An 18,656-nucleotide genomic window follows, 5' to 3' on the forward strand; every position below is an offset into this window, starting at 1 on the left:
TTATTTAGTCATTTTGACTTCTTTATGTGGGTCAATACGTGCACCATAACAAGGCATGGCTTTCTTCACATAGCTTCTAAGGCTCTCGTCTCTAAGGCCGTAAATGAGCGGGCTCAGAAAGCGAGGAAGCAGAATGAAGCAGAAATAGTAGATGAAAGACATATCTGCTTGAGATAAGCTGACACGCTGGACAAGTAAGAGTTCTGCGATAGGTTGTGAGAAAGCCATCATGCTGAGGAGCAACTGGAGCCCATGAAGTAGCACTGTGTGCAGAGCCTTGCTTACTGACACTCGGTCCTGCCGCATCTGACGGGTCTCCAGAAGGATCCGAATGTACGTAAAGAGGATGACCACAGCGACCACTGCAAAGAAGATCCCATTGAGGCTCACTTTGAACAGAGCTTGAATAGGAGAAGCATTGAGCACAGTGTTCTTGCAGAGCAAAGGGGTCGAATGGACATCTACACCCGGCTTGAGCCGCATCAAGACAAAGTCGATAGTGGGCAGGATGCAGCTGATGAACCACAGACTTAATATGATGATCCAAATCCATTCCGGCCTCCAGATGGCAGGACGGTGAAGCGGGTAGAAAATGGCCACGTAGCGCTCCAGTGACATGGTGGAAAGGATGAGTGGGGTGTTTAGGAAGGTAGCAGTGGACACAAACAGCAGTGGAGCACAGTAGACGACTGCAAACTGCACCCCGCCCATTGCTAGCAAGAAGAGGGACACGGAGGAGAGCAGCTGCAGGGTGTCATTCATCAGCATGTAGGTGAAAAGGATATAACGGGAGCTGTCAAAGAACTGCCTGTGAGATGCAAAGATGTACAACGTCAGGAGGATGAAGAACAGGAAGGCAATGAAGAGTGGGATCACCACACACACCTTCACAATGACAGAGAGGTTATTGCTGGATGTCGTGTTGCCTGGGAGTTCTGTCAGATTCTGCATGTTTTCAAGCGTTTTGCAACACTGCTGATGTTACAAAGGCTGAAAGGAAGTTTGCAAAGTAACATTGATTTAGTTTAGAATGTGGAAAATGAAAACCATATAAAACAACTGCAGGTAATTGTACAATGCAATCTCATCGAATGTGTGATTAATTGAATAAGCTGCATCTGATCTGATTTCTATTCACAAAATGAACTTCACACGCTTGTTCACTCACCACACTGCCTCTGTTGGAAGAGAAATGAAAAGATGATCAGAGATGGGTAGCCCACTTTTATATTGCTGAAGATTTGCTGCATGACAAAGGAATGGGATTTGTTTTCCCATAGGATGGCTTAATTTCACGCTATATGAACACCAAACATCATTATAGCAATTAACCAAACAATCCAAACAAAACAAGTCAAGTTTCCCAGCTAACAGTATTTTGTTATAAGAACGTTCTCCAAATATTCAGTGTTGGTTCTGGGAATGTCCAGTTTTCGTGATGTTAGAGGAACATGTTTTAAAAGGTATGATGTTCCTCAAACGTTCTTTCAACTTAATTTTGATTTAGAATTCAACATTCTGGGAATGTTGATTTGGATTTGTAACACTCCAAGAACATAAAAACATCTAGTTTCCTTTTTGTTAGTAGAATGTTATTTAAAGGTTAGTCTGATGTTCCTGAAACATTCTTTCAAACATACGAACACCTGCTGTGACTTTATTTGTCATATAATCATTTGCTTGCTACTATTAAAAAAAAAAAAAAAAAAAAATTTGCTTTGCTAATGCAGAAATGTTTTCTACAAACATCTGCATTCGCTGATAAAGAAGCAACTCAACAAAAGTCAAGGGTCAAGAGCCCATCTAAAGCAACCACTGATCTCCATGATGGTGACCTCAAAAAGAAACATTTTCTGTAAGACCAACATCAAAACCTCTGTTAATTCTCAATAAGAACTTCTGTAGACGTGTGACAGAAATAAAGTCAGTCTGGTTAGTAATAAGTGAAGCTGGTAATGCTGTTTGTAGAGTTGTTTAATCAGATCTTCAGAGATTTACCCCCAGTTTCACAGACAAGGCTTAAGCTAGTCCTAGACTAAACTGAAAGTAACTTGCACTGACATACAGGGGCGTAGTCATCATTTCAGAAGTGAGGGGGACAGAAAAGTTGGGTGTAATACCAGTTTTAAAAAAAAAAATGTAATCTCATCTCTTGCTTTTAACTTAAAATCAATTTGCTTTTAATAAGAAATCAAATAAAACACAGTAAAATCCCCAGAGTTAAATCAACTCCGCTTAGAGTACATTTGGTCCCTCTCTGAATAGTGTTAAAATAACACTGAAGCAGAGTTAAAGTTAATGAGATAATTAAGCTATTAATTAAGTGATGATTGAACATTTATGATCAACACCTGCTGTTAACAAGCAGAATCACTGAAGAAAAGAGAAACACAAGAACTACAACTGAGTTAAGCCAAAACCGTTTAATTGAAATCAACTGAAGATAAAAGTCATTAAATCTCTCAAGATCTGATTAAAAGATCTGATTCACTTTTTTCTAACCATATTGACTTTATTTCTGTCACACTTCTAAAGAAGTTCTTATTGAGAATTAACAGCGGTTTAGATGTTAGTGTTTTATTGGTCAAAAAATTATGCCACCATCGTGGTGGTCAGGGTTTGTTTTAGTTGGGCTCTTGACCCTTTTATGTTTTTTTTAAATAATTTATGTTTGAGCAATTGCAATAGTGTTTCACCGCAAACACTTGTACATTGCTGAATCAAAATACTAAAGGAGTAGATCATCTTGAATTTGCTGCTTGAAAGCCATTTCAAATTAGCATCACAAGGAGGTCTCTTTCTCTTTGGTTCCTTGACTGAGATTCCGCATTGCAACAACAAAAATGCTTCAGTGCTAAAAATGAACAACTATTATTGTTCAGGCTTATACATGAAAACATAGCATACAATCCTCAACAGTGGTGACAATAATTATTTTTAAATTTACTCAATATATCAGTTTGCTGCAACTCTTTCGTCTCATGCTGTAGTTTCACAGGGTTGGTAATGTAAAATCAAAGTATATAAATGACAAAATATATGATCAGTTGCTTTGGATCTCAAATTGACTACATCATATAAAAGCAGCTAACAGCTACTCACTGTAAAGCACCAACGTCTCTGCTTTACAACAACATATGCATTGTTAGAGAAAAAAATCTGACATAGAAAGTCAAGTGTCAAGAGCCCAACTTAAGCAAACGCTGTTCTCCATGATGGTGGCTTCTTTTTTCTTTTCTTTTCTTTTCTTTTCTTTTCTTTTCTTTTCTTGACCAATAAACTTCTGTTAATTCTCAATTCTGTAGATGTTTGAAAATAAAGTCAATCTGGTTAGTAATACATAAAGCTGGTAATGCTGTTTCTGGAGTTGTTTAATCAGATCTACAGAGATTTAACGATTTTTATCTTCAGTTGATTTCATCTAAGGCTGTGACTGAAGTCAGCTGTAGTTCTTGTGTTTCTCTTTTCTTCAGTGATTCTGCTTGTTAACAGCAGGTGTTTATCATTATTGCTCAATCATCACTTAATTAATTGCTTAATTATCTCATTAACTTTAACTCTGCTTCAGTGTTATTTTAACACTATTTAGAGAGGGACCAAATGTACTCTGAGTAGAGTTGATTTAACTCTGGGGATTTTGTTGTGAAGGGGCTTTTGCACCAGAGGAACCTTTTTTATAGTTCCTAGAACTATTAGTTGAAGTACCCGGATTTTGCTGTGTTCGCGCCGCAGGAAAGCTTGCCATAAAGAACCGGCAAAAGTAATGATTATGAATGTGACAAAAACAGCAAGGAGACATTTTAATTGTTTATTAATAAACTAATGTTTTCTGAATCAGTGTCGGCTGCAAAGATGTTGACATTGCTGACTCTCATCATCTCCGCATAGAGACAGATGCACATTTCATTCGGGTTAGGCCTACACCATCAGAGAGTAGCCTATTTCTTTTCGTTTTGAATTATTTTGCTTAAAAGACATTTCAAGCTTTCTATAGATATATTTCTCATGTCTGCGAGGCAAGCAGCCTATACGCTGAGTTTCGGTTCATTTAGCCTATAAGACACGCTCCAGTTCACGTGCAAGTGATCGCGCCTGCACCTCCATGTCATGGGATAGCTGTAACTTAAAGTTTTAAAAACGTCACTATTCATGACTGGATAGCCATTGCTATTGCAAAATTATTGATGTACATGGGAGATGTTCAACTTCACATCCAGGTTCATCAAAGCAAGATTTGCACTGTTGACACCATTAAAACAGACATTTGGCATTGGCATGAGTGACCAAAGGTTTGGCTATAGCAGCATAATGATGTGTCGGATCTATTGACTCTGTGGAGTTCCCGACAAACACTTTTGGCAGAGAGTCAAAGTGCACATTTAATTCTGCAGTGAGTTGGGCAGCTGTGGTTTTATGTTTTTTGGATACAATCTGGGTTAGTACCAGGACATCCCTTTCAGATAGCTTCCTGTTGCATTGACAGTTACTTCTGCTGGATGTGGTTCATCCTATTTGGTGGTATGCCAACATTACTCTGGATACTGTGACTCTCTATACACCACAAAGACTTGCTGTCCTGGTCACATATGAGCTAGCAAGACACGCACCAACAATTTGTCCTCTTTTGAACTCTGATGTCTCCCATTATGTTGTGTGGATTGCAATATTTTATGCACAGCTGTGCTATTGCTCTGCTAATTCAACCTTCACACTCTGCTCTTACTGATGGAATGTAAAATTAGTGAAGATTGGCCACCACACATATAAACTGGCCACTGCACATATATGCGTGAAACCTCCAACACTATATTGGCCAGTGTTTCATTGTCCAACCCCTGTATGTGTGTGTACCTGGTATTCCTTAATGTCCCCATGAGGATAGTAATCATTTTTGACCATGGGGTTATCTTTTGGTCCCCATGAGGAAAACAGCTCATAAACCATACTTTTTAAAAAGGTAAAAAATGCAGAAAGTTTTCTTTGATGGGTAGGTTTAGGGTTAGGGGATAGAATATACAGTTTGTACAGTATAAAAATCATTAGGTCTATGGAAAGGTCATTAGGTCATAAAACATGGAAAGCAGTGTGTGTGTGTGTGTGTGTGTGTGTGTGTGTGTGTGTGTGTGTGTGTGTGTGTGTGTGCTGTAATTTTTATAAATATTAAATCCAAGGATTTATATGTACACCTAATTTTTCATCTGGTTAACAAGACCCTATGGCAAAACTATAATCTAAAAAGGAAATAATTCATTACTTTAAAACATTTATTTTCTATTTATTAAATAAGTATCATTAAATTATTGCATTAACTTTAATAAAGTTATTTTGTGGTTAAGTATTTTTTTCGTTTCTTTCTTTTTTTTAATTTTTTTTTTTTTTTTTATTAATCTGTTATATAAGTTGTGAAATATTCACTGCTAGAAGAGCATACTCAGAATGTTTGTATGTTTCATATGGCTAGTCATTAACAGGGCTATCAATTATTGACTGCGACCTCTGGTGCTCTGCCTTATTTTACCATATTGTTTGTTATGCAGTGCGGCAGACAAAGTACTCAGAGACGAAAGTACATTGACAGCTTGATCTGCAGTGTCATATGCGTCATAAGGCCAGTGAAACACGTATCTCACAACTGCTTGAAGTGCACTGACCTAAAATGTGGAGAGAAGAGGGAACAACAAAAAGCAAACAGCAAGCTTTATCATAAAGAACATCTGGAGCAGTTGGGGGGTTGAAAAAAAGAGCTGTCTGCATGTTTCAGGTCAACTACTAGAAGTGCTGCTACTCTCTTAGAGCTATGTGAGATGTAATGATGTAAGTATTAAACTTAGTTATATTAGCTAAATTAAATCTTTGTTCCTTTTAGTTTTAACATATATATTTGTAATTTAAATCAACGTGCAGACAACAACTTTACAGAAAATAAAGCTTTTACACATCAGTATCAACCCACTTAGAAGGCGACGTTCTTGTGCACGTTCCCACGCGGTCCTCTGTTTGGTCATTTAATAACGTTCTCGATATGAGTTTAGGGGGACGTTCTATTTTGGTTATTTTATGGTTGCGCGAGAACGTTACAAAGAGGACATTTGGGAAGTTAACAGAACGTCCTATAGTAATAGTCCCCTAAACATTCCCAGAACGTCCTGAATGTTCCCTGAAGGTCCACCAAATAAAGTCCCCCAACCCTTAAAAGAACACATCGTGACCGTCTCTGAATGTTCTTGGAATGTTACCAGATGAAATAATAAAGTTTGAAATCACCGTTATTGAGGTGAGTGTTTGCTTTAGATGGGCTCTTGATTCTTGTCTAAATGTTTTGCCTAAATGATTTCTGCATAATGATGAAAACTTTCCAAATATCAAAGTAGGACAGGCTCTTTTGCAGTATTATAGGCCTACAAAAACATGAAAGGAATACAATATTCAGAGATCAATGACCAAGGTCACTGTACAACAATGATGAAATCATCAACTCTAAGCAAACAAATTTATTTGATCTTTTTTTTTCTCACGATTTGTTTTGAAACAAATGTGCTTCAGAAACACACAGTTTCACAAATTTTCAATTCATTTTTTGACAAGTGCAGCAGGAACGTTCTGGGAACATCACAAATAAATTATGGTTAACTAAACGTTCAGAGAACGTCCTGAATGTTCTGTAAAGGTCCGCCAAAACATGTGCCCCAACCCTTAAAAGAACTCCACACCGTGACCGTCTTTGAACGTTCTGGTAACGTTACTAGGCAACGTCCTTAACACGAGTGGGGACGTTCTGAGAATGTAAAATTTCTAGCGGGGGAGCTACCTTTATTTTATTTCATTTATTTTATTTATTCATTTATTTTCTTTTTTTTATCTGGATCTTTTTCCCAGATGTACTCTTTTTTTTAGACTGTAAAAAAGCATTCAGAGTAGAATTTCTAAATCGACTAAGGCCCTGTTTACACCTAGAGATGGATGTGGATGATGTTAAATACAGGTTTAAATGGGGTCTAAAACGTTTTGAGCTTGTCCACTTTCGACCACTTCGAGGTAGTCGAAAACACATTAGACCGGATTTCTTTCGTAGTGTAAACATCATGTGGTCAAATGTGTTTGAACAGCCACAAAAGACTGCCTACTCTCCGCCTACTTACCTAATGCCTAAACATTATGGGAATCGCTCTAACCAGACGGGGTTTAAACTTTGTTGGCTGGAGATCCAAGTTTGGTTTGAAGACAAAATATGTACCAAGCACAATGTTCTCTCACCATTCCTGGTTTCTAAGCTGCTATATAAGTATGTTTATCTGTTGTCTCTGGGTGCATTCATATGTAAATTGTGCTAGCTTTTTTTTCATTAGATCGAAAGATCTGAAAAACCCCATACAGTTACCCGCCCATAGACCCTCCCCTTGAGGAAATCAGGACAGAAATGGTTGAAAGTGGACAAAAGTGACAGATTGTAATCTGATCGACCAAAACGCATCTTAATACCAGGTGTAAACAGGACCTTAAATTCCAAGATTTTGCTTTGTTTTCATATTGGCATGCCTTTAATGATTCTCTGTAGATACCACCTTCTCGCATCCTACAATTCTATATCAGGGATGGGCAACTTTGGCCCTGGAGGGACACTGTCCTGTAGAGTTTAGCTCCAACCCTAATCAAACACACCTGAATAAGCAGACAGTGGCCCTCCAGGAACCAAGTTACTCATCCTTGGTCTATATACTTGATGCATTAAAAATATCTTTGCTCTAAGATTAAGCATATACAAAGCTCAATTTGTGGTGTTATATGAGCTGAATATTCAAATCTTTATATGTTACACTAAAACACTCTAAAAAGTCCAGTTATTTTAGTTATGAGTTGATGTTTTTGAAAGCCTACCATTCTTACCCTCTCCCTGAGGGTCAGACGTGCATCATGGAAAACAGTTGTTCAAATCTTCACAGAGTCAAATCCTAAGTGACTAATTATGTGCTTTAAAGGTTAAAAAGGCCATCAACTTTGCATATCAGTGTAATTTGTGCTTCCTAATTGTTTGCGCTGATGCAACCCGCCTGGCAACATGAGGCCAAGTTGCTTGATCCCTTTGCGAGTTGCTCCGAGCCAAGCTGCAAAGCAAATGTTTATTCAATGACTTCTCACTCTGATTAATCTCCAGAGTGATATCTCCTCATAATGTCATAATGATGTAAATATGTTTAATAAACATTGGCCTACAGAGAGTACAGCACCCAAAACACTTTCATAGTTTTGTGAAAATTTCTTTAAAAAAGAAAGTTATGCAATTATACTTTATGGACTTTGTGATACTCAGTATCTCAAACAAACATGAGTAGTAGTTATGTAACGATTGTGCTACATAGCCTCTATAGTGCCAACAAGAAGTCAACATCAAAAGGAGAGTGCACCATTTCCTTTAGTTATATATATATATATATATATATATATATATATATATACATATATATACTGTATGTTTTTGGACGCTTTTTTATTTAAAGTTGGTCAGTGTACCATTACTGATGTTAGTATACCAATAATTCACGAAAATGATTTATACCTTGCATGGGTTAACACAGATTGTTATTAATGTATATGTTTAGTGCTTCATTATTCTATACTTTTGTGTGTTTGGTCCCTGCTTGTTCATTTGGTACAGGCCGTGTTTCGTTATAAGATTTCAGTGATGATTAATTTTGTTTCTTTTTGAGATTTCAAAGACGGTTGATTTTGTTCTGTTGAGAGATTTCAATGATGGTCAGTTTTGAGATTTCATTGACAGTCAGTTTTATTCTGTGACGAGATCTCAATGATGGATGTTTTTTTCTTTACGAAATTTCAGTGAGTGTCGGTTTTATTTGATTACAAGATCTCAGTGATGGTCAGGTGTGTTCAGTTACGAGATCTTAATGTCGGTCAGTTATGTTCGATTACGCCTCCCATGGTGGTGATACACATTTGAGTCTGCTTAGATCGGGGAGGTTAGGACCGGGTGTGATTATATTAGTGTCCTGACCCAGATGTGAGTGAGGTTTAAGGAGGTAAGCGTAACCAGCTAGCAAAGAGCTGTATGGTTACCCAGACCTCAAGAGGAGCACTAACGAAGGACTGTGGTCTTTAGTTTTCTCGTTCTTGTGCCCGTTTCCTATGCTGGCAACCTGGGTTCAAGTCCCACCTCGGAGCAGGTACAAGTAGAACCCAGAGGGTTTATACTTACAACAGAGCAAATGTTAATCTCAAAACATATTTCTGTAAAATGTGTTGTGAAAATCAAATGTGAATACATATCTCCATGAAATTTTGTTCAGATACCAAATATTTCGACAATCACATACACATGTACACTTCTGGTGATGCAAGGATTTAGTGTTTTATTATTATGTATCTATTTATTTATTTTTATTTTATTATTTTTTTTGTAAAAGGTGTATTCATGCATTTACACCGTTTTGACCAGCAGGGGTCACCAATGTGTGGTGTTTCAAATGCTTTAAAACAGTGAATCATTTTGCAAAGCAATTTTTCCAATTGTTTCGAAGCATTGAAAAGATTATTAAAAAAAGGCTTTTTTCCAACATGTGGAAGTGATATCAACAACTCACCCTTTGATCCATCAATGAATCCTAAAAAAGTATCACAGGTTCCAGAAAATATTAAGCAGCACAACTGTTTTCAACACTGGTGATAATTCAGCATATTAAAATGATTTCTGAAGTGACACTGAAGATTGGAGTAATGGCTGATTAAAATTCAGCTTTGCAGCACAGAAATAAATAACATTTTAAAGTATATTCAAATAGAAAACCATTATTTTAAATTGTAATAATATTTAATAATATTACTGTATTTTTGATCAAATAAATGCAGGCTTGATGAGCATATGAGACTTCTTTCAAAAACAATAAAAATAGAAATGAAAAAAAAAAAAAGAGTAAATCCTTGTAAGTTGTAAGAACTAAATAAAGAGCTATTTCATTTGTGATGTGAAACTAACTAACTAACTACCTACATGGTATGTGATGTAATGTAGGGATTATTTTTGCCCCAGGGTTACACCCCTTATATTCTGGGGTTTATGTTAACCCTTTATACAGTACAGCTTATTGCAACTGTACTGGGGCGTTAGGACCCACTTAGGCCACAGGTTGATCAGACCTGCTCGCCTCTCTAGCACCTCTTCCCGCAGCTACCCTGTCTACCAGGAGGTCTCCCATCCAGATATAGACTGGGCTCAACCCTGCTTAGCTTCAGTGGGTGTGCAGGTGAAAGCTTCAGGTTGACCGCTGCAGGGCTTCTCAAGCAGCTTTCTAACCCTAGACCATCTTACGTAGCAAAAATGGTATGTCTGAATTTTTGGGGTTACCATTGTGCTGAAGAGTAGAGCCTGTGTGTAGGCTGAAGTACTTACAAATGTAGGTTAGTTATGTAAAAACTTGAAAAATTATGATTGTTTTTTTTTTGTTTGTTTTTTAAAAAAAAAAAACTTTTACAGAAGTTCTTATTGAGAAGGGGTCTAAATGTAATGTTTGTTTTTTGCATTTGGTATCACCATAATGGTGATTGGTGTTTCCATTAGTTAGGCTCTTAACTCTTATTATATGTTTGGCTTCTGTGCCAGTATTCAGTAGCAAAGAAAGATGAAGTGAGATCACACGATAATAGTTATTTATGGCTTTATAGTCATCATGAAATAGTCACTGATGTCATTTGTGTTATTAATTGTGTTGTGCAGTTAAAACATTAATATTACAAACCCAGCACATGAGACAACACAGCATTGCAGTATGAAGACTTAAAAAAAACAACACAGAAATTGTGCTACGATGACACACAAAGACATCAAGAATCAGCACATGAATCTCAACAATGGTGACAATCAAAAGTGTCATGCCGCAATGCATGCTGGGAACAATAGTACAAAACTCCCAGCATGCATCACAGCATGAATAAATTATGCAGCTGAATTGTCCTATTATTTTCTTTAATTCAAACTATTTGCTTTTATTTTTGCTGTGTTTTTGTTCTGTATTTTTGTGATGTTCAGAGTTGATCTGATTGTCTGAATATTTTGTTGTCACCATTGCTGAGATTCATATGCTGATTGCTCATATCTGTGTTTGTCATTATCACTTTAATATCAATTTAGTTATCTAACTGATTTTAGTAGTGTAGTAGGGTTTGTAATTTAAATATCTTAATAATGCAACATGATTATTATATTCAAATGTTATCAATGATTCAGGCTGTTTCATGATGATTATAAAACTATCAATAGCTAAGTTACATATCAGTTGTAGCTTTTGTGTTTCTGTTTGTCTTTTTCTGTGCTCTTCTTTCCTTCAGTGATTCTGCTTGTTAACAGGTTTGTTAATGCTGAGATGATTCTGTAAATAATATATAAAAAATCAGATAAGGTTCAGTTCTGTTTTATTTCTTTGTTCTTGGTTGACATTTGGCATTGCTATGGCCTGCTTTTGGCTCAGATCTGTACTGTGATACTGACTACATCTACATTTAGACAAACACAAATTTTCCCAAAATCTTTTTACTCTTGTTTGTGTTTACTAACAGTGCATGCTAACTTCCACAACCTCAAGATATATTAAATTAACGAACACAGCATGAACACTGGAGAATTATTGTCACAATTATGTTCTGTTAGATTAATTTTCATGGACTTCTAGTTTATATTCATCAGTTCCCTGTTTCCAAGCCACTCATCAGTTTCCATGGACACTCATTATCATCACAGCTGTTTGTTTTATGTTCACATGCTGTTGTGTTTGCTCTTTTGGACCATCCTCTTTGCTTTGTTTAATAAACTGAACTGTTATTGTCATCATCTTTGGACTAATAAGTTACAGAATACCAGACCCAGAATGGATTTTGCTGCAGCTTTCACTGCCCTAGCCAGGGAAAGACTTTTCTTTGTTAAATATTCCATCGATTTCTGCGCCCTCACCCAACAAATAGCTTTCAATGATGTGGCCGCTATTCTAGTTTATAAAGTTATAAATATGGAGATTTTTCTTACAAAAATGCATCACTTCATTTCAGCAGGTCTTTATTAACCCCTGGAGCCATATGAATTACTTTTATGATGAATGGATGTGCTTTTTTTGGGGCTTCAAAATATCGGTTACTATACACTCCCATTATAAAGCTTGGAAGAATATTTTTTAATATACAGTATCTCACAGAAGTGAGTACACCCCTCACATTTTTGTAAATATTTTATTATATCTTTTCATGTGACAACACTGAAGAAATGACACTTTGCTACAATGTAAAGTAGTGAGCGTACAGCTTGTATAACAGTGTAAATTTGCTGTCCCCTCAAAATAACTCAACACACAGCCATTAATGTCTAAACCGCTGGCCACAAAAGTGAGTACACCCCTAAGTGAAAATGTCCAAATTGGGCCCAAAGTGTCAATATTTTGTGTGGCCACCATTATTTTCCAGCACTCTCTTGGGCATGGAGTTCACCAGAGCTTCACAGGTTACCACTGGAGTCCTCTTCCACTCCTCCATGACGACATCACGGAGCTGGTGGATGTTAGAGACCTTGCGCTCCTCCACCTTCCATTTGAGGATGCCCCACAGATGCTCAATAGGGTTTAGGTCTGGAGACATGCTTGGCCAGTCCATCACCTTGGCTCAGCTTCTTTAGCAAGGCAGTGGTCATCTTGGAGGTGTGTTTGGGGTCCTGCGGCCCAGTCTCCGAAGGGAGGGGATCATGCTCTGCATCAGTATGTTACAGTACATGTTGGCATTCATGGTTCCCTCAACTGTAGCTCCCCAGTGCCGGCAGCACTCATGCAGCCCCAGACCATGACACTCCCACCACCATGCTTGACTGTAGGCAAGACACACTTGTCTTTGTACTCCTCACCTGGTTGCCGCCACACACGCTTGACACCATCTGAACCAAATAAGTTTATCTTGGTTTCATTAGACCACAGGACATGGTTCCAGTAATCCATGTCCTTAGTCTGCTTGTTTTCAGCAAACTGTTTGCAGGCTTCCTTCTGGGATGACAGCCATACAGACCAATGTGATGCAGTGTGCGGCATATGGTCTGAGCACTGACAGGCTGACCCCCCACCCCTTCAACCTCTGCAGCAATGCTGGCAGCACTCATACATCTATTTCCCAAACACAACGTCTGGATATGACACTGAGCACATGCACTCAGCTTCTTTGGTCGACGATGGTGAGGCCTGTTCTGAGTGGAACCTGTCCTGTTAAACCGCTGTATGGTCTTCGCCAGAGGTGTAAAGTCCAGGGGTCAGAAAGTAAACGTCCTGCCATATTTTTTATTCCACCCACTGAAGCAGTGTTAAAGTTAATGAGATAATTAAGTGATAAATTGAGTGATGATTGACCATTATTGAAGACACCTGATGTTAACAAGCAGAGTCACCAAAGGAGAAAATCACAATTGACCCTTGACTTTTTAACATTAGATTTTGTTTGGGCTGGTCTGAGTTGTAACACCCAGACAAGTAAAGAAAAGAAGAGGATCAGGTGTTGTTGGTTATATTTTCACATAATCATTATTTGTCCTGAATCACTGAACTCATTAAGAGCCAAATCTCTGAGTTAGATTTACATTATTGATTACAGCAGCACTGTGATTCTACAGCAGAAGATCAGCTTTTTCAACATAATCTGAAGGATTTCTCAAAAGGTGTTCTGACCAAAAAAAAAAAAAAAAAAGGCAATGCATTTAGAGACACAGACATCAAGAATCAGCCTGTGAACAGTGGTGAGAATAATAAATCATGTTGCAGTGCATTCTGGGAGCCACCAATCAAAATTCATCCATGGCTCCCATCATGCATTGCTGCATAAATAAATTAGGAGCTTAATTGTCTTAGTAATTTCCTTTATTGTCACTATTTTTATTTATTTATTTTTTCTGTTTTTATGTGACTTTTTAGTAGCTTGTTTTCTAATGTTCAGAGTTGATCTGTTTATCAGGATATGTTGCTTGTCGCCGTTGTTGAGATTCACAGGCTGATTCTTGATGTCTGTGTGTGCCTAAAGGCAAGTTTTTTTTTTTTTTTTTTTTTCAGAACAACCTTTGTGAAACCCTTTGGATTATATTGTAAAAGCTGATCTTCTGCTGTAGAATCACAGTGCTGCTGTAATCAATAATGTAAATTTAACTCAGAGATTGGGCTCTAAATGAGTTCAGTGATTCAGGTCAAATAATGATTACATAAAAACATAACCAACACCACCTGACCATGCTTTTTTTCTTTGCTTGTCTGGCTGTTACAACTAAAGGCTGTTACAAATTTTTTTTTTCAGATCCTCAGAGAGTTCTTTGCCATGAGGTGCCATGTTGAACTTCCAGTGACCAGTATGAGAGAGTGAGAGCGATAACACCAAATTTAACACACCTGCTCCCCATTCACACCTGAGGCATTGTAAAACTAACAAGTCACATGACACTGGGGAGAGAAAATGGCTAATTGGGCCCAGTTTGGACATTTTCACTTAGGGGTGTACTCACTTTTGTGGTCAGCGGTTTAGACATTAATGGCTGTGTGTTGAGTTATTTTGTTATACAAGCTGTACACTCACTACTTTACATTGTAGCAAAGTGTTTTCTTCAGTGTTGTCACATGAAAAGATATAATAAAATATTTACAAAAATGTGAGGGGTGTACTCACTTCTGTGAGATACTGTAACTCTGATTGTGTTTGAAAGAAGATAATCATATACACCTAGGATGGCTTGAGGGTGAGTAAATTCATTTTTGGGTGAACCAACCCTTTAACCTTCAAATGTATGTACTTTAGCTATTTGTATTTTGTTACAGGCAGTGTACTATAACTCACTGTTATGGTATTGCATATTACTTGTTAAGGTTAGTGTTTTTGATCTTACTGTACAGTTTGAATGTTTTAAGCATGATTGTGTCTCAGTGCTCCATGTCTATCCCCAACACACAAGCAAATCTAAATTTAGCTCTAGATGTCATCAACTAAGAAGATGTCATCTTTTAGAGTTTCACTGTCAAACCCTTTATAAATGTTTGTTCACAGTATGCAGGTACAGTTACGCCTGATGACCAGGGCTCAAGGACAGAGTCAAGAATACTTTCAGTAAATGGTATAGCAAGGTTATGTAACACTGATTTCGTGTTTTTCTGTGTTGTAAACTGAATACTTGTTCAGTCTTTGTTTTTCAAGTCAACATGGACCTTATTTAGAATGTACATATTCATTGTTTAAGTATCATTGATGAGTTGTTTCTCACATATTTTGTGAATTGTTGTAAATGTGCTTTTGTTGTCTGTCTAATTGTCTCCCAGATGTGCGCACAATGGCCAGTCAGAATGCCAGTGGTGATGAGCAGATGCAACTGATCCAAGTTGACCCCGTCCGGAGGAACATTTCACTGGCGCTGACCCAGATCTTTGTGTGGCCCTTCATCTACCTCATCTTCCTCATGCTCTTAATATTCTCCAAGAAAGAGACTTTCAGAACAGAGACACGCTATATATTGTTTGGTCACTCTCTCTTGGTAGACCTAATATTTCTTTGTCTGACAGATTTTGTGGTGCTCTTATCATACAACTTTGTTTTATTACCTCTGCATTTCTGTATCCCCATATGCATGTTAACGGAAGCAGTTGCAGTAAGTGCACCATTAACCATCGGTGCCATGTGTGTGGAGCGCTATGTGGCCATTTGCATGCCTCTCCGACATCATGCGATCTCCACCTCTAGAAGAGCTATAATGGTGATTTTAATGATTTGGATCCTGAGCTCCATAAACCCCTTTGTTGATATGTTCATTCTCATCAGCACTGCCTCTCGTGAATACTTGTCTCAACTCACACACTGCCACTATGAGATTATGATTCCGGATAAGATTCGTCATTTTGCTAGGGGTCTGTTGTATATTGTGGGGCTTGTGGCTATTTTGATCATTGAAGTCTTTTGTTATGTAATGATATATATTGCTGCACGCGCAGCATCTGGTGACAAGAAGTCAGCAGCAAAAGGGCAGCGAACCATTTCCCTCCACATCCTTCAGCTGCTTTTATGTACTGCCGAGGTGATGTGCCCTTACATTGAGGCTGTAGTTATGGAGTATGATATTCATTCATATCTGACTGTCCGATTTATAAATTTCCTGGCATTTAGTATCACTTCTAGAGCAGTAAGTCCTCTTGTCTATGGGTTCAGAGATGAGAAATTCTATGCAGCCATGGCTTACTATATCAGATGCAAAAACAATGTTATCTCATCTGACACTGATAAACTATAATGATTATCTTTTTTTTAAGGATTTTGATCTTGCCTAAATTCCTTTCAAAATGTCATGAAGTAAAATTTGTAATGCATCAAAACTCAGTTTTGGTTGACCAACTACCTAAACATCCCATACTAATTGATATATTCTAATAATGAAGATCTAGAGTTTTAAATTGTCTGGCCAACAGCAAGATTTGTCTTGGGAAATGTAGTGTATTGTTTAAGGGTGACATCTGTTGACTTAAGTAAACGTGACTGTCAGAATCAACTTACAAAGATTTAGAGAGTATTTTATTTAGTGTATCACATAATCGATTACAATATTGCCATTACTTGTTACACTTTCAAATATTTTATGTATATTGTTTTAAGTTTTAGTAATTTATTTGAACATAATTATGTCATTTTAATTATTAACAATTACATGGATATTTTATTGTAAATTTGCATTAGATACAAATTTGCTGAACAAATAGATTAAATCTTGTGTTAAACGATTTATATGTAATCACAGACTATTTGAGATCAGTGTACAATGTGATTATTCACAAATTATTATTATTCATTTTGGCATCTAATAAATATCAGTGAGTTCTGTTAAAACATTTCACATGTTAGAAAAGAACAATAATCATACAACAATACTAGTGAATTAATCTCTTTTTAAGCTAAATGTGTATCTAGCATTTGCATTTGATATATAACTCCTTTTTCTCTTTCTGAATACTCCTAAGGTCTTTCAATGTAATACATCTGTGAATAACAAACATGCAAAGGCTACAGTGAGTGTGATACTCAAGACACTTCCACATTTTTGTGGAAGTTTGTGGAACTTTGTATTTTATATATCTAAGGGAAAATATTAATAGGTGATTTTTTTTAACAATACGTTCATTTGTTTGAAAAATAAATTCCATTATTTAAATACATAGTAAACAGCAGCATTGTGGTTGTGCAACATTCAATGAAATACAGTCTATGAGACAAAATAATATTCACTGCACTGCACCTTCTATAAAGGCAAACATTACTCTTTTACGAAATGGATTACACACCATTTTAAGATAACAAAGTGCTTTCATTATCTCAATAATGTATTATAACATATAGATGAGAAATGAAAAGAACATTTTAAATAATAAGGTATTAAATAATAACAATAAATTGGCAACATGATTGCAGATTAATGCAAGCAAAAAAAAAAAAAAAGAAGAAGAAGAAGAAGAAAAACATGTTGCCTTATGTGGCCTTTTCATACCAACATGAAGCCTTTACTTCCAAACAGTCTTATTTGTGATTCTTGGACCCTAAGCTCTAATAACCCCTTTGTTCATGTTTTTTTTTTTCATTCATTAATTAACAGATGTTTATATGTTAATGTTTTAATGAAAGTTTCGTTTCAAGTCACCATGATGGTGATCAGCGTTTTCTTTAGTTGGGCTCTTGACCCTTTATATGTTAATGTTATTATTTTTTTCTGGCTTCGTCAACTTTGTGTTTGTAAAGCACATTTGTTATGGTCAGAGAAACTATGATCTGGGCTGCGTTTCCCAAAAGCATCATAAACATAAGCTAGTGATCAAATGCTTTTGTTTTGATGATGACATTATCATCCTATAATGGCCTGATTCACTAGGCACATCCAGTACTAACTGGTCATATATTTTATTAATTTTTTGTGATAGCAAATCTCTGATGTTATAGCTTGAAACCCAACAGTGCTTTTACATTCTGAAGTTTTTTAAGAACACACACACAGACATCAAGAATCAGCATATGAACCTCAACAATGGTGACAATCAAACAAAGTGCTTTATATTGCAGTGCATGATGTGAGCCACCAATCAAAACTTATCCATGGCTCCCATCATGCATTGCAGCATGAGTAAATTATGCAGCTGAATTGTCCTGTAATTTTCATTGATTGTTCCTGTTTGCTTTTATTTTTCTGTTGTTTTGTTGTGACAGTAGCATGTTTTGTGATGTTCAGAGTTGATCTGTTTGTCAGTATTTTGTATTTATTTATTGTCACCGTTCTTGAGAATCATATGCTGATTCTTGATGTCTATGTGTGTCTTAACGCAGACATTTTTGTGTGTAGTGTATTTTTGAGAGTGTATTCACACTAGGCCTTCTGAACATTGTGTTTGAGTGTGTTTGATCCTCAAAGCCTGGTTTGTTTGGCAAGTGTGATTGTTTTGCTTTGTGCCCAGGCATGGTTTATTTAGTTGGTCTGCTTGGAAGAGGTGGGCCAGAGCATGGTTTGCATGCAGTGTGAGTGTTAACCATGCAGGAGCATGGAGCAGTTACTGCTTTGTGTGCACTATTGACATTATTACAAAGGCAAACATCTTTATTACTACTTTAATAATACACTTTTCAGT

The 18,656-nt window shown here is 36.9% G+C and overlaps 2 protein-coding genes across 3 annotated transcripts; one reads left to right on the forward strand and one right to left on the reverse strand.

Moving 5' to 3' along the window:
• On the reverse strand, positions 1 to 957 carry or95a1 (odorant receptor, family 95, subfamily A, member 1). Its single transcript, XM_051862495.1, has one exon. It carries the CDS (start codon positions 949 to 951, stop codon positions 1 to 3), a length of 951 nt encoding a protein of 316 aa, XP_051718455.1. The 5' UTR covers positions 952 to 957.
• A 4,138-nt stretch (positions 958 to 5,095) lies between these two features.
• Positions 5,096 to 16,595, forward strand: LOC127495612 (odorant receptor 131-2-like). Of its 2 annotated transcripts, none has more exons than XM_051862550.1 (2): positions 5,096 to 5,814; positions 15,324 to 16,595. In XM_051862550.1, the coding sequence occupies exon 2, from the start codon at positions 15,335 to 15,337 to the stop codon at positions 16,283 to 16,285; it is 951 nt and encodes a 316-aa protein (XP_051718510.1). In that variant the 5' UTR covers positions 5,096 to 5,814; positions 15,324 to 15,334; the 3' UTR covers positions 16,286 to 16,595. The 2 variants fall into 2 exon arrangements, with proteins under 2 accessions (XP_051718510.1, XP_051718511.1); XM_051862551.1 differs by lacking the exon at positions 5,096 to 5,814 and adding an exon at positions 14,679 to 15,121.
• The last annotated feature ends 2,061 nt before the right edge of the window (positions 16,596 to 18,656 follow it).

Source organism: Ctenopharyngodon idella, chromosome 15, assembly GCF_019924925.1.
Source record: "Ctenopharyngodon idella isolate HZGC_01 chromosome 15, HZGC01, whole genome shotgun sequence".
In the NCBI taxonomy this organism is placed as follows: domain Eukaryota; kingdom Metazoa; phylum Chordata; class Actinopteri; order Cypriniformes; family Xenocyprididae; genus Ctenopharyngodon; species Ctenopharyngodon idella.